Source organism: Hemiscyllium ocellatum, chromosome 22 (assembly GCF_020745735.1).
Source record: "Hemiscyllium ocellatum isolate sHemOce1 chromosome 22, sHemOce1.pat.X.cur, whole genome shotgun sequence".
In the NCBI taxonomy this organism is placed as follows: Eukaryota; Metazoa; Chordata; class Chondrichthyes; order Orectolobiformes; family Hemiscylliidae; genus Hemiscyllium; species Hemiscyllium ocellatum.
In genome coordinates, this window is record NC_083422.1 from 30,495,795 (window position 1) to 30,513,262 (window position 17,468).

The 17,468-nt window shown below is 39.3% G+C and overlaps 1 protein-coding gene across 6 annotated transcripts in view; it reads left to right on the plus strand.

Moving 5' to 3' along the window:
• The window catches only part of LOC132826253 (disintegrin and metalloproteinase domain-containing protein 12-like), a 350,675-nt gene that overhangs the window by 265,213 nt on the left and 67,994 nt on the right, over positions 1 to 17,468 (plus strand). For all 6 annotated transcript variants that reach the window (XM_060841979.1, XM_060841976.1, XM_060841980.1 and 3 more), the window contains one exon: positions 7,768 to 7,916. In XM_060841979.1, the coding sequence (XP_060697962.1) occupies positions 7,768 to 7,916 (149 nt within the window). The remainder of the gene's footprint in view (positions 1 to 7,767; positions 7,917 to 17,468) is intronic.

A 17,468-nucleotide genomic window follows, 5' to 3' on the forward strand; every position in this document is an offset into this window, starting at 1 on the left:
CTGGAAGGGCAAAGATAGCAGATAGGTTGCCGTGCAGTCTACCCATCTGATACCCTTGGAAATAGATCGCCGTTCCTTCAGTGTTGCTGGGCCAAAAGCCTGGAACTGCCCCTCTAGCAGCATTGCAGATTTTGCTGCAGAAAATAGTCTACAGTAGTTCAAGAAGGCAGCTCACCACCACCTTATCAAGGGCAACCAGGGATGGACAATAAATAGCAACACCAAATCCCCTGAATTAATTATTGAAAAGAAAAAAGAAATATGCAACCAGCTTCAAATAAAATCCACCCCTCTGAATTTTGAGGTTTATTATCAGAATAGATTATTTGCCTTCAACATGAAATCACTTCTTGCTTGCCTAAAAATTCTTGCAACTGTCTTTTGGACATTCACATCCATCACTGTATTTGCTTACGTGTCCTTGATGGAAGAAATAGCAACTTCTCTAGAGCTTCTGATAATCATTCACTGACATAAAATTGAGACTGCCCTGAAAGAGACCAAGCTCTAATCTTAACCAGACCAGATAATAAAAGTTTGAGAAGTTGTTATTTCCTGTGCCTGATGTTTTCTTTCTTTTTCTATGATTAAACTTGTTGAGCTGGAAGACCCATTGACCTAACTAAACTGCTTTTGGAAAGTTCCAAATTGCTTTCTGATTAGTCGAAACCCACAAATTGGAGAGCAGCTTTTTTTTTATTCCTCCAGATCTAGAAGGTTTAAAAATCTGCTGCTGAACCAATGATCCAATCCTCATTTCTCAGATTTATCATTCAAAGTTAATTTCAAGTGTTTTTACCATCAGCGGTTGCATATATTATCAGAAGAAGTTGGCAAGTACTTTTGCCGAGAGTTGGCAGTTAGCATTCTATATATTTATTGAACTGGAGCAGGATTGAATTTTTAAAAAGAGCAATTTACAGATTATGCAACTTCAGAACAAAGATCTGTGGCAGGTGGAGCACAGTGTAGGGAGTTCTGAGGAGTTAGTTTCAGATACAAGAAAGAAAATTGGAATAATTTTTTTAATGACAGCAAGCTAAGAATTATGATTAAATGAAAATGCATGCAAACTAAAGTTTAAAAAAAACTGAGAGGCATTGCGTTGAAATCAAGGCACCAACATTCACCAATGAATCTAAGTCCTCAGATAACATCCCAAAGTCCCAGGATGAATTTCAACAATCCTTTCCCTTCTAAGGCTGGGGAAAGAAGGATGTTTAGAAGTAGCACAATGAGCTTTCTTCAGCACGAAGGCTAGTGTCATTATAATTTGGAGGTGCCAGTGTTGGACTGGTGTGTACAAAGTTAAAAATCGCACAACACCAGGTCGTAGTCCAACTATAACCTGGTGTTGTGTGATTTTTAACTAATGTCATTACAGTCCTCATTGCAAATATGGTACGTGGCCAAATGTTTCTTCACTGGCCATGTGGAATGGAGTTGGTCATGTTTCTCCTCAATCAGGACTTAGGGTTTCGATTGAATCTCTGTTAAAGAAATTGAGAGATTATTGGCCTAATTAATATGTATTTATGTAATTGTGTGGTAATAATGTGGGATCTCTATTTTTCCAACTCTGTTCTATCCACCTCCCTCAACCCAACTATGAAACTGTTACAATTACTACCTTATAAGGACGAACAATGCCATATTTTTAGCTCTGAAAGATATTCATATTCTGTACACTATGAACTTCCAAATGAGAACATATTGATGGTGAGCAAGCTATTTCCTATATTCAGGACTTTGTACTGACTGGCCAAATGTGACTCAGCTACTCTAGCATCAGGTTTACAGGTATAAATTTGTCCACTGAGTTTATTTAAACTTAGTCCATTGGGAATGACAATAAGAGCAGTTTCTTTTTAAAATCTGTTCCTTAGTAACCAGATGTTACTTTGGAACAGACCTTATACATGTGTGATCTCTGTGGGCAAGGCTTCCTGCTTTCAGCACAATTTCATAAAGTCTTATTTACTAATCCAATGTGAATCCCAAAATTCTGTCGAAGCAGAATATCTTTATTATTCCATATGTTCAAAAATATTTGATGTATTTTATAATTCTTTTAAAAATGTTTTATTTATATTTAAAATATTTTGTAAATTAATTGAAATTTTAAAATTATCTTTGTATTTTATAAAGTATTTCATGTTTTGATAAAAGTGAGGAGATAATGTAGAACTAAAGGAACGGATATACAAATGTGCATGAAATAGTGCAGATCCAGGGACTGGGCTAGATAGAAAAACCATGCAACAAGACAAATATAGTAAGAGTTGTAGAAAGAACATTTTAAAAGATGCTTGTGATGGATGTCAAGATTAACACAAACATTTTTCAGTTATATTAGGAAAGAAAGGGGAGTCAAGAGTTCCTTAAAAAGTGTTCTTTAAAAAGAGGTGCAAGTATCATGGGAAATGAAAATAAGGAAATTGCAGACTTGTTGAGTAATTACTATGGAGGGAGCTTGAGCCTAACAGAGTGAGTGGGTTTGAGTGTGGGCGGTTGCGTAAAATGCTGAATCCACAACATGTCAGGAATTCAGCTCAAATCTGCTGACCATCCTTTTAAATGTAGCACATTCAGCTGTGTGCGAGAAATCCCTCTGGGAGAGGAATGTTGCCAGTTTAAATATGTTAATGGGTAGTTAGCAGTTGTTTTAACCAGAACTACCAATTTTAATAGCGGGCGCATAAGATTCTCAAGCTTTGTGGAACTTGCCAGTGCAGGAAAGATAAATGGAGAGTGGGAATTGAGGGGATTGAACAAATGAAAGTCAGAAATGCTTTAAATACTGAGATCTCACATTAGCTTCCTTTCCTAAGTGAAAAGCATTTGTTTTTGCAACTTGTTCTGGGAGAGTGCTTTTCCTACTTTGAAGATGATTTTCGCCAACTTGGAGGTCATGGCTGCTGCTTTGAAATTTTGTCTGTGCGATGTGCACTTCTGGTCTGCCAAACCAGACAAGGACAGCAGTTGCATTGGGAGCCCAGCACTTGCATGGTCCCCTCCAAGCCACACATCACCTAGTTGGAACATTCTGACAGTTGCTTCACTCTGAGTGGATCAAAATCCTGGAATTTGCTTCCCAGCAGCACCAGGTGTATCTATTCATCCAGAACTGCAGTGATTCAAGTAGGCAAGATTCCATCAACTTCTCAAGGACAATTAGGAATGGACAACAAATGCTGGTTTAAACAACAATCTAACATATCATGAATTAATGTAAAACAAAATCAGTTCAGCTTTGGTGTCACTTATGTAGCTTTGCCTTTGTGAAGCTGTGATGAGGACCAAAATGAGCAGCAGCACCAGCGCTTTTCCTCACTTACCTGCTATTCCACAAGGACAGAGTAAATGAGTGCACAGTGAAGCTGACAGGAGGTGCTAACCCGAACACAGGATGTACAGGAGTAAGATCAGCTTCCAGTGATGAATCAGTGCCTCAGGAGGCTCAGGGTATCACATTTATAGTTTAGTGAAAGACCTCATACCACATAGACCTGTAACAACAATTTACCAATGGTTGCCAAAGTCACTGCCGCACACAGCTTATTAATGTTTGTCTTCTTACAGGTATCTGCGTGAGATATTTGCAAAACATCAAAAATCTGCTGACCACAAATAAATTGTACAAAAGACAGATGGCATGTTTACCAGAGTCAGCAATTCTGTACACTTTGCCACACATGAGGTCAGTCAGAATAAGTAAACACTTGGGTTTGTGGCTATGGCTGGCTTCCCACAAATCCAGGGAGTCATTGACTGCACACATATGGCAATAAAAACATCCAGAACTCTTCCAATCCACTGTAAGAGATGCATTCCATTAGTGTGCAGCTTGTTTGCATCTACAAAAAGATTACCTAGTGTACGTGTGGAGGATTCCCAGGCAGGTGCCGTAATGCTTTCAGCTTGCACTCTCCTTAAACTCCAAATTTTGAATCGGATTTAGCCCTTTGGAGGCAGAAGTTATCCATTTGAGGAATACCTGTTAGGATCCCAAATAGTGGGGCCCACTGTGATATAATGATATAATCAAAGCTCGCGGACCACAAAAACTGTTCTCAGGAAAGCAGGATGTTGAAAGTATGCATTAGATACCTGGACAGATCTGGGGACGATCTCCAATATAAACCAATCAGGCATCAAGTATGGTAACAGATTGCGCAGCAGTGAGGCTTGGAGAATACAGGAGGAAGAAGGTGTTAAGCATACCACCTCTTCAGTGGAGAAGAAAGCAGAAGATACTGTGACTAGAGCACCGGTAGTAACACACATTGTTATCAGGGATGGCCTATTCTGAAACAGTTTGTTTAGATTCAGTCCTTTGGACAAGAGGCAATATATATGTGTTGACTGAGGAGGGGTTCAGTGACTGTAAAGTGGAAGTATTTTAAGTAGGTTTCCCACATCTTTGTCTCTTTTCTCCATCTTCCCTTTCAAGGTCCACTTATACTTAACCTGCTCCACAAGGAGCTAGAGAGCACTTTGAAGAATGAAAGCTGGGTTTTCATCAATCCTGTTTAAGATGGCATTCTAAGATAGCAAACCATTTGGGAAGGCCACCTTATGCTGTCTGTCTGTCACCATTAATGCTCAGTACAATGGACTAAAGTTTCAATGGCTGAAGATGGCATTCTGAAGGCCTGAGACTTATGATGTACCTTATTTGAGACCGATTCCTCCAGTCTCCCTCCAAGTGTGCACAGATTGGCTGGAAAATCTGCCAGCAACGCATACATTTTTTTGCTGCTGTTTAGAATTATCCACTTTATTAATAGCCTCCAGGGCTCAATATTCATATTCAGCTCAGTGATGTTTGGAGCCCCTGTATTCTCCAACAGGGATTCCAATTTTCTAGTCTAGGATTTTCATAGAATCCCTACAGTATGGAAGCAAGGCCCACACCGACCTTCTGAAGAGCACCCCTCCCAAACCATACCCCTCCCACACCTTCACCCTATTACCTGAGCCACTGTGTCACCCTTGGGTTAGCACTGCTGCCTCACAGTGCTGGGGATTCAGGTTCAATCCCACCCTTGGGCAACTGTATGTGTGGAGTTTGCACATTCTCCCTGTGTTTGCATGAGTTTTCTCAAGAGGCAGCAGTTTCCTCCCACAGTCCAAAGATATGCAGTTTGGGGGAATGGCCAGGCAAGATTGCCCATAGTGTCCAGGGACATGCAGGCTAGATGGATTAGCCATGGAAAATGCAGGGTTGCAGGAATAGGGTGGACGGTGGTGGGTCAGGGTCGATGCTCTTCAGGGAGTCAGTGTGGACTAAATGGCCTTCCACATTGTAGGGATTCTCTGATTTTGGAGGAAGTAAATGAGCAAATTGCATCTGTTTTCACCATCATTTTCAAATCTCTCCCAATTCTCGTTTGGAAAATTACAATTGTAGTTTTGTAACTTTAGAAAGGTGAGAGAAAACAGGAAATTAAGGGTCTGTTGATCTATTCATTGTTTTGGGGAAATTATTTGAATTTATAATTAAGTGCAGACTAAAAGGAACAGTGAGAGAAACCTAAGTTGATTCAGGAGACCCAACAAGGAATTGTATAGGCTAGGCTGGTTAGCTTGGATGACTGGCTTGTAATGTAGAGTGATACCAATAGCATGGGTTCAATTCCTACACCAACTGAGGTTAGCATGAAGCACTCTCCTTGTTAACCTCTGCCTGAGGCATGCTGGTCCTCAATTAAAGCTCCACCAATTGTCTTTCTCTAATGAGAAAGCCGCCTGATGCCCTCGTAAGACTTTTCCTTTACCCAATCGACACTGTCCATAGGCCTCAACTATTCACTATCTATTAATGGTTTATAAAATACAATAGAAAGCCATATTTTCAACCATGTTAATGACACGTACAATAGTGGTATAGAATAAAAGGAACATTTAATTACAAAGAGAAAGTGATAAATTACGTGGGTGAACTAAACTGTGCTAAATAGAGTTTAGGTGATGTGTGAGGCAACTTTGGACCAAAACATGGTAGCCACGTGGATGCAACTGTCAAGAAGGCACAACAATGCTTCTTCTTCCTCAGGCAGCTCAGGAAATTCACCAACTTCTACAGATGCACCATTGAAAGCATACTGTCCAGGTGCATAACAGCGTGGTATGGCAACAGCACTGCCCAGGACCATAAGAAACCACAGCAGGTGGTGTGCACAGCCCAGACCATCATAAAAGCCAACCTTTCATCCATATACTCCATTTACATGGTACGTTTCTGCAGAAAAGCTGTCAACATCATCAAAGACCCATCCCACCCGGGTAATGATCTCCTACAACCTCTTCCACAGGCAGAAAATACAGGAGCTTGAGCAAAAGCTGGTGTCCAGCCATTATTAGACTGATGAATAGACTATCTAATTTCAAATAATGCTGATTGTGCTAACGCTGATCACGCCTAATGCACGCCCTGTGCGATGTAACCTATATACCTCTGTTTAAGTTTTTTTTAACATCCTATGATCTATACATCCTTGCTTACCATGATCTGCCTGTTCTGCTCGTAAACAAAGCCTTTTACTGTATTTTGGTACATATGACAATAACTCAATCAATCGAGTGTTATTTAAATCATGTGAAGCTAGGATATCCAAAGATGTTTAGATGTCCATTTATACTACTAAACTCTAGCAACCAAGTTTAAACAGAATGATTGCTCTGATTATGAGGATAAGACATAAAGAATAGCATGTTATTTTATTGCTATATGAAGCCCTACTTAAGCCACATCTGCACCACATGGGCTAGATTTTACCCCACCCCGGCCGTGTCCCCTCTTTCCACCACCCTATCAGCATGATTTTGGCTGGAGGAGGGAATGGTGAGGCACATCAAATACAGGGGATGACAAGGCCACCAGCTTCCCGTCTCCCCCAGTCCCTAATGAGCTGTACCCCCAAAGTATGGTTAGTGGAAAGGTGTTGAAATCAGCAGCATGTGTGCTGTTTTTGACATAAATAATTGTTAGCAAGACTTCAATATCATGCTGCCCATCTCACAGTACTATTGGTATGGGCAGATGGACAGGTAACTGTTGAAATGGTTGATGGTGGGACGCAAAAATCATTGACTCTACCCCCCACCCCCTGCCTTCTCCCACTCCACCGCCAATGAAGTTTCAGCTGATTGGCCTGGGAAGGAGAGCAGTGCAAATTCATTCTAATATTACCTGCACTCCCGGGTTACAGGAGAGGTTAATGAGGCTTATGCATCTGGAAAAGGAGTGGGTTGTGGTTTTGCAGGTTTTGAAAGGAATTGATAGCATGGATAAAAAAAAATTCTCTTTTCAACTGACCTAAAAACGAGTATGGTGCTCTATACTACAAAAAGCAGTTGATACTGGGTTCATAGTTTGAAGTTTGGGATTGACATTTTTGTTAGTCAAGGAGTATTAAGAGGTACACAATTAAACAGGGTCAACTGGGTTAGGATACAGCACAGCTGTCCTGGAGGTGAGTCACAACATGTCTGAACAGGTTGGTTGTGGGTATCTTTAGCTCCGTCAATGGGCAGAAAAGGCTTAGGGCATCAAATACCCTATTCCTTTTCTTACGACTGGGAAATGAATGTAGATGCTCAGAATTTCTTCATAGTGAGGTGTTCATTTACTGATTCAGACTGTAATTGATAATATGATCAATTTCTGGTTATGATTTAATTTGATTTCTGTACCCTTTCCGATCGCATTCTTGAAGTACAAATTTTGAAATGTAACTAAACATTGTTCTGTAATTTTACCAGGATCACTCAGACAATCCTCTTGGAGCAGCAGTAACAATGGCCCATGAGCTGGGCCACAACTTCGGCATGAATCATGATACTCCTGAGCGTGGCTGTACCTGCAGGGCAACATCGGAGAAAGGGGGCTGCATTATGACACCATCCACAGGGTAAGCAGGAGCATAATTAAATACCATAAGTGAATGTGGTTGTCTCTCCTTCCCATTGAAGCTTGGATATTGCCCAAGGAAATATTCCAAAGCTGAGGTTTTGGAAAAAAAAGAACAAGATTTTTTAACTGAAAAGCAAAAATGTGTTGACCATCTATAAGATTCTTTGAATATACAGTTAGCCAAAAACAAACCCTCAGAAAACTGCCTTGTTTGTTGTCTCAGTTCATTTTAGTTCATTTTCTTTAACACTTCATAAGTGCATCTTTGCTGGGTTGTCCTGGATATTCTCTCAAGACACTATTTGTCAATAACCCACTATAGTCAGGATTTAAACAGTATGTAGTCATAATGTCCGGAAACTGAGCTGTGTGTTGACGACCTGATAAAATTGTCCAGAAATATCAAAGAATGAATTACAAATCTCATAGAGTTATTGAGACAATTCAGAATGTGATTCAAATGTACAATTACAAAATTTATGGTTGCACTATATTACGTTAAGACAAGAAAAACCTGCAATGAGCACTCTGCAAACTTCACCACTGCATTTAAGGGTTTTTAGGATTGGGATTTTGGTCCATTTATGGAGACTTATTTTCAAAACATTAGCTGAATGGAATAGATTCTACTATCCTTTTCTGGTCATCTTGTTATAGGAAGAATATTATTAAATTGGAGAAGGTTCAGAAAATATTTACCAGAATGGCACCTGGAATGAAGGGTTTGAATTATAAAAGTAGGTTGGACTTTTTTCACTGGAGCATAGGAGGTTGAGGGGTGATCTGATAGAGGTTTATAAAATCAAGAGAAGCATGGATAAGGTGAATAGCAAAAGTCTTTTCCCACGATGGGAGAGTTGAAAACTAGAGGGCATATTTTTAAGGTGAGAGGAGAAAGATTTGAAAAGGGCATGAAGAAGCAACATTTTAACACAGAGAATGGTTAGTGTGTGGAATGAACTGCCAGAGGAAGTGGTAGATGTAGGTATAGTTGCAACATTTACAAAACATTTGGATAAGTTTATGAATAGGCAAGATTCAGAGGAATATGGGCCAAACACAGATTGGCATGGACCAGTTGGACCAAAGGGTCTGTTTTCATACTGTATGACTCTATGACTCTATCATGGTAGACTAAATATGGACAGCATTTTGAGCTGGTATTAATGGGTCGTTTGCACAGGGCATTTAAATTTCTTTAGAAATGCTAACCATTTTAACAATGGAAATCTTCATGCTATGACTACAATATTGTGACACATTAAAGATAATTTCAACCTAACTTGCCAGGTTGGAAGTTGACTCATCAACCATATATTTTATACCCTGTCCAGTTTTGCCAGGCTCAAAGTGGATGGTTGATACATGTCCATCCATATTCCACCGGTGAGTCAAATTAAAACTGCCACCGTTGTGACTAGGGCAATACTTTTCCTAATAATAGGGAAGCATGAACTCAAATATATGCCTGATTGTTTTCGTCTTAGGAACTCAAAGTTTATTTGTTAGGAAAGAAAATGGAAATAGGTGGAAATTGATAAAATTTACTTGCTTACCATTGCATTGAGTAGACAGTACATCATGACAAGTTCAGTTGTAACTTTCTTGTGGCCTGTGCATATTATCACCAACTCACAATAGATACATTCCAAACAACAGGGCCTGCTGCCAGCATCGTTGATACAAACTTATTATTGAAATTTAGGATTATTATCCCAGACTAATGTTCAAAGATTACTACTCAGCATGGTGATGTCACACAGACTTGAAACTGCCAAACGGAATTAATTATGTGCTGTCTTCCTGCTGGGACTAACTATATAGCCTATAGTTTTATTTTTCCATCACACTGCAGTTCATTGTAAAATGACTTTGTCAGTACAGGAAAACCTGGATTACTGCACGTTACAGTAAATATTTCACAAATAAAGATCGACCTTACTTTATTGTTGGAGTCAGTCATGCTGAGGTTGAAACTCTGCTTATGGAGAAAATAAGTAGTAAGAAGAACATCATGCTAAACCTCTCTCTGATATATTGCTTGTGACAAGAGTTGTATGGTTTTGCCAGCAGCACAAGATTTCATGTGATATGCAAGCAGAAATATCAGTTTTACCCAAGAGATATACTGTTGTAATATGTACTCCTGGGTCTCTTATTACTTTTCAGAAGTAAACTGTCCCAAATGCTAACATTTGAGCTTGTTTCAACATTTTAATCTCAATTTCTATTGTCCAATGGACTAGGCTGTTGCAAGTCCTATCCTAAAATCTGTGTGGCCAAACTATGTTTATTTCAATGTTTTATTTTTCTGCTTTATTTTAATATAGTATGTGATTTATGAATAAAATAAACAAAAAATAGTATTTATCTAACAGTTTTAAAGTAGTAAAACATTTCAAGACACTTCACAGAAGCATTCTGAATCAAAATGTGACAGAAAGCCAGATAATGATCCACGGATAGATAATCAGATGCTTGATCAAAGAGGCAGATTTAAGGAACATCTTAAAGGATAAAAGGGGAGGAAGAAAGTCAGAATGTTTATGGAGGGAAATTGCTTAGTAGCTGGAGACATGGCCACTATTGATAGTGATTAATCAAGGACATTCAAGAGAACAGAAGTGAAGGGACTGATAACTCGGAGGGTTGGACTGTTGAAGGAGATTATCCAGGTCGGAAGGTTCAAGACCACAGAGGAGACTAAAAGAAGAATGAGAACCTTTGGGAGACCCCTTGAAATCTGTTTACAGACACCTGATTGATAACCTCAAGGTCCAAGCTCTAAAATACATAAAGTGTCAGTTTCTGAGCTGATGCCTGTGAGTCTGAGTGACAATGGTTCTTCTTCATCATATTTTTTCTGCTCTTTCATCTATTTCTCCTCTCCCACTAATTGGACATGACTTGGAGACACCGGTGTTAGATTGGGGTGTACAAAGTTAAAAATCACACAACACCAAGTTATAGGTTTATTTGGAAGTACTATCTTTCGGAGCAGCACTGCTCCAAAAGCTAGTGCTTCCAAATAAATCTGTTGGACTATAACTTGGTGTTGTGTGATTTTTAATGAACTGGACGGGTTGTGTTATTAAGTATCTCAAAGGAGGAACAAGGGTAGGATTGTGCTGAGGGAGATTGGGGAAGCTTGCACTATTTAGTTTGTAAATCAGAAGCAATTGTGTGACATGGATCTAGTGGGACAGGAGAAAGTTTGAATATATTATTGTCACCATGGCCTCAGTTATGGTTGTTCCAGTGATAACAAGAGCTATCTCCCCCAGGGGTTAAGGAAACGCAGCTAACACTGTACTGCTGCTGCTGGATGTGCACCATCTTGCCCTTTAAGATAGAGGGAGGTTTACTAAGGAGTGTGGGCTATCATGATTAAATAGTCCAAACTGTGTGTAAGGAATGAAATGTTGGTGTGAGGCTTACAACATGTCCTTGTTGTGACAGCTAGGTGAAGCTATATATGTTATGTATTAGTTGTGGTTGATAGAGATGGTTGGCAAGTGACTGATGGGCATGTGGTGTATTGTGCAGTGTGTGAGGCTAGTATTAGGAGAATTTTGCATTTGAAGATGGCCATTTGTGAGGTGAATTAATTTCTTACAGGACTGTATTTTGATCCTCAAGGCTAGACTTGTGGCATTGACGATCAGTTATTTGATTCAGAGGATTTGTCTGGAAGGCCTGACCACTGCCTTCTCCTCTCTACTTTTTCCATCCAAGCATCTAGACCCCTAAAACTTTATGCCAAGTTGCAACATGCTTTTCTGACATTGTCATTTGCAACCAGCTCCTTCAGTCAGAATGCATCATCAAGAGGCTTATTGGCTGCCTAAAGCAACAACGATTAGCTTTAAGTAGTGCTTATATCATCCAAATGTGAGTCGTCAGATGAAGCATGCATCCATTCAGTACTATGTTTAGCACTGACCAAATGCAGCTATCATGCAAATCAGTCGACACAATGAAGTTTGCCTCATTGGAAGTAACTGGTACAACATAATTATGCACTGCGACATCCCCTTGTATTCTTTTTCAGGCCCTGTCTAATTTCACAGGAACTGTTTATTGAATAAATAAACTAGATCTTTATAGCCAAAAGAAGGAAAGCATTAGCATTTTACCATCCTTGCATCCATCAAACATAACTGTGAGACTATGGGAAAATAGCATTTCACCTATATGTAGATTTATATGATGTGTGCAAAAAACTCCAATGTGAAGTAACAAACTATAGATCAGCAACTTTATCCTGTTCTGTCATGCTCAATCCAAGGCCATTGAACGTTGTGCTAAAACACACACATGCTTTGAAAAATTGGCATGTAAGTGGTTTTCTCCATTTATCAACTTCAGAGGATGTAGTGTTTCTGTTTACCAAATTTAAACACAGCCAATCTATCTTGGCTTTTTATCAGTGGTTTTCTGCAGATGCAGATGTAATTACTTGCCAACACGCAACTGTGCTCTAATCCCATTGCTTTTAACATTCACTCTTTTTGTTGTTCAAAGTTTTCTAAAATGTCAGCAGCAGAAATGGTCTCAGATTCAAACACATAGTTCATATATCTCACCTGTGGTACTTTTGTAATTTATTTTCTTGTGGAATTGCGACATGAAAAGTGTTAGTGAAAGGGAGATGAGCCAACCACTGATACGTTAGAGCTGATTACAGCTACTTTACTTGGCTGTCTGATTTCCTCTAGGAAAAACTGTTGTCTGAATGAAATTCCCACTGTGGTCTGGAGACAGTCCCCTCTGGAATAACGTAGCAAGCTGTCAGCTTTGATGAATTAGCACTAGAGTTTACTTTATGCTTTAACCACAACTTCAAAGTTTTACTGTTACATTTGTAAATTTAATATCTTTTGTCAACCCAGCCTGGCCATGCATCAAATCTGTCATAGATCACAATAGCATTAAATTTTTATCATATGGCTTTCCTTGTATGAAAGTGATTTTATGTATCTTGTGAAAATAATGTTTCAGATTAAAGCTCAATATTTTCTTGTAGATTTTTGGAAATAAGGTGGGTGTTTGGAATAGAGCAATACCTAAGTAGTGTTAAATGTAGACTTTGAAATGTTATAAGATATTCACCCAGATATTTGTGAGGAAATGTTGTGTGTGCCGGTAGGTGATGTAGTACCAGAAGGTTTAAGGCAGCTCCTAATCTCGACCTGATGGACTCGACCACCCAAACAGCCAGACTGAAAGGCTGGATAGCAGTTGGGCTAGAAGATCTGTGACATCAGGTCACAACTGAAAGCAGAAACGAAAGAAGGGTTCATGCAACAGTGGGGACATTGGTGAAAGCTTTCCCAGAAAGATGGAATTGACGAGTCAGGGAGTCATTTTAACAGTCAGGTGATCACAGCGCTTGAGTCACGGGAAGGTTAATGGATTTACTTGTTGAGCTGGGGAAAACAATCCTGCTTCTCTTGGCCTACAAACAAGGCTGGAAAATCACATACCCATTTGATCCAGCCTGGAAAGCTGCCAACAGGCACTAGATCTGACCCAATGTCTCAGTAAAATACTTCAATAAGGGACTTACATCTGGAGAATATTATAAATCCCTACCTGCTCTATCCCACCTCCAACCCATCTCACCACATGCCCATTTCCAGTCCGCCTTGGAAGTTAACATTATTCTATTGTTTCATTTTTTTAAATTCTGTTTTTGCCATATTCCCTGGTGATGGTACAAACAAAGAAACAAATGGATCTGTCTAGGGAAAGAATGAAGGAGTCTGCTGTCTGAAAACAAGAAGAGAAAAAATACAAGACTGACAAGCCTAAACCAGTGAAGAAAAAGTAATGGGGGAAATGTTAGAATCTGAAATTGCTGAACTCAGTGTTGATTCTGGTAAGCTATAATGTTCACATTGAAAGATGGAGTGCTGTTCCTTAAGCTCTTGGCAAGCTTCAATGAAACACTACAGCAGGTCAACAAGAGAAAAGTCAGCCTGGGAGCAAGGTGCAGAATTAAAAGAAGAGATAATTAAAGACTAATTTACTTAATTTAAAGTTGTACTCATTTTAACTTATATTACATCATTGATTTCCCTAGTTTGAAGCTATTTATTTCATAAGGTGACAGTAATAATTTAATTACAAAAGTTTACAATACGTTATATATCGATGAAACACCTACCTGCCCACATCTGATGCTGCACCTTGATAGGTTTCATGTTCTCTCAGTCTCTGTTTATCCTCACCAGTGGTCTCAGTTGCTGATTGCACTCTCACTGTGCTTTTGAGCCTCTGGTCCTTTAAACTCTATTAGTCTCAGTCACTGACCTTGCTCTTCTGTGTACCCCATCTCCTACACCCTATTGCTAACCTGATATTTTATGTATTTTTGTATATCTGTAGAACAGTTTATAGTTTATTTTTATGTTCCTTGAAAACTTAATTTAATAGTTTCTCTCTGCTTTCCATTTTTGCTCATTTCTTCATCATTTTGTTACGATCTCCTCTGCTATTCATGTACTTAGTGTATGCCTTTTCCTTTGGTCTTAATTATATACATATTTCTTTACTCATCTATTACAGGCTGGTTTGTTCCTTTTTTTAGTGGGTTGCATGTTTTTGGTTCTCATGGTCACTGATTTAAATATTTCCTATTGCCATTCTATTTCTATATTCTCAGTATTTATTTCCAGTGTACATTCCCTAGTTCCATTCTATTTCACTTAAAATCAGCATTTCCCCAATGTATTACCTTGGCATCTGTTTTACTTATCACTCTCTTAAAACCTAATATGTTGTGACTGCTCTTGTTAAATGCCCCATCCATTTTCTTTCCTTATCTTTTCCAATATTTTTCTCGTTAGCAAATCCAGCAGAGCTCCTGTTCTCATCGGGATTTTTACACAATGGGGGGAGGAGTGCATGCATTGGAAAACTCTATTCATTTTAGTTCTTTTATTAGTAGTATTTGGCAGTAGTGAAAACTCCTGTGATTATTATTCTATGTCCTTCATTCATTTAATATTATTGCTTCCATATTTCTTCCTCTATGTCCTTTCCATTATTAGATGATCTGTGATACACTCCAATTATCAGGACCAATTTTTTCTCATCTTTTATTTCAATCTTCATGAAGTCTGCTTTGTTAATTGTGTTCTGTTAATACTGTGAACATTTGTTAATATCCCATTTCTCAACTGTCATTGTATTATTCAAATTAATTCAGCAACCTACAGCCTTTTTTCTTTCTGAGTTCTTTAAGATTAAATTATAATCTACAATATTTGGTTGTCAGCCTAGTTCTTTATAATGCCATGTTTCAGATGTATATTGTTGTTTGCTGTTTTTCATGCCTTCAGTACTTCATCTTTTGTATTTTTGTGTGCATTATTATGTTGTCTATGCTTTGAACACTTCAACTAGTTTCTACATAAACTCATTTACTTGGGTACTATACTTGGGAGACAAACAAAAAGGGTTAGTGTCGACTTACAATTTAATGTAATTTTATTCACAAAATTACAAAAGGGGCCATATGGTTGAATATTATGTATAAGCCTGCTCTTTCATGATAAAACCATGATTCTTCCGTTAATTACTCTACCAGTTGCATCATTGTCTTTGTTGCAATCCTTATCAAAACTACTGCTGGCTACCAGGTTAGGATCAGGTACTTATCCAAGCATTTAAACTTGGTCAGGCTATGCAGTCAGCTCTGATGAACTTGAGAAAGATTGATCTCGCACGTAGTTGTCTTCGCTTACTTTCCAGGTGTTTGGAGATCCAATTGAGACTTCACTGAGGGAATTGTTACGAGGTGTTCCTCCTTATCCCTCCTTGCTGCTTCTTTCCAGAATTTTGTCTGGCCCTTAGCCAATTGGTCTTCCAGGTCAAGGCCACAATGTCCAATGGGATCCCAATGGTCATGGCAAGAACTTGGGATGCCAGTGAACCGCTTGCTCTACTCCAATACAAAAACCCGCCTTGCTTTCCAGGGCATGTTCAGGCTTATCCTTGCCTATTTAGAACAAAGAACATGACAGCCTTTGACCCCCATTTCCATGCCAGTCACGATGCCATTCTAAACTAATCCCTTCTGCCTGCACATGGTCCATTTCCCTCTGTGCCCTGCCTGTTCGTGTGTTTATCCATATGCCTCTTAAATGTTGCCATCATATCTGCTTCTAACGCCTCTCCAGGCAGCGCATTCCATGCACCCACTACCCTCTGCTTAACAAATTTGCCTTGCACATCTCCTCGAAGGGTTCCCCTTCTCATCCATGCCCTTATGTGGATGCTTTGTGCTTGGCCTGTCCTGAAACTCACATCAGGCCTAGCTGTTCAAATGTTGCGCATTCTGGTTCTGAATCATTAGATGTAACTTATACATCTAATTTACATGCAGTTCCTTTTACTTTGTTTTTATACTTCTATTTTATGTCTGCATTCCCTCATATAAGACCAGAGGTCAGAATTTAGTGCCCTGTGCATTAGATATGAACATGTTGGCTGTCAAGCTGCTTGACCAATCAGGAACTTCACCACTGAATTTTCACCCTGTCTCTCAGGAGAAAGTGGGGGTCAGAGAAGACTGAAGGCAAGGCAAGGATGAGCCCCCTTCCACTGCCCAACTTGGCAGGCATACACCACTGGTGTATCCTGACGGCATGAGTTTCACAGGCTGCCAGGACAATTGGGCCCAAGGTGAATTAAGGTCCTTCAGTGATCAATGGTGGCAAGCAAAGACTTTCTCACATAAAATGTAGATTGTGAGGTCACAAGTGTCTCTTTGGGGCGAACCCACTCAATTACTTGCCCTTCTCACCACCTCTAGGGAGGAAGGTAATCCTACCTATAAGAATTAAGAGTACGATTAGACTACGTGGCATATTTAACCTGTTCCTCCATTTCATATGAACTTGACTCATTTTTGGCTTCAGCTCCACTCCCTCCCACTCCCAATATTCCTTGATTCCCTGAGAGTCCAAAAATCTGTCAATCTCAACCTTAAATGTATTTAATATGGGGCATCCACAACCCCCTGAGGCAGAGAATCTCAAAGATGAACAGCCCCTTTGAGTCATGCATTTCACCTCCTCGCAACCCTGAGTGATGGCCCTCTTATTCTGAGATGTTTTAGATTTCCCAGACAGGGAAACTTGCCCATTTGTCTTTCTCAAGTTGCTTTGTTCTGTCCTGTATAGTATATTTATTTGACTTTTTATATTAGATATTTCATATACATCTGATTCCTTTCAGCTTGCTTTGAGCCTTCAAAAGTCCTAAATTTGAATGGTCATGAAGTGAATCAAACAATGCACCATGTTTTGAGACCACTAGGGAATATAATACCTTTATTTTTCAACTTGTAGAGAAGAAATTCTATCAGTAAAAATCCACAACCAACCAAACAGTGCAGCAAGATTGTCAGGGAAACTGAGATACCTATTTTTGTCAAATGTCCAAATGATCTCCCTTTCCTCCCTCCTATCAGAATACATTGAGGCACATTAATTGACAAACCAGCAGGACCTAAGGAAACTTGAAGCAAAAAAGCAATACA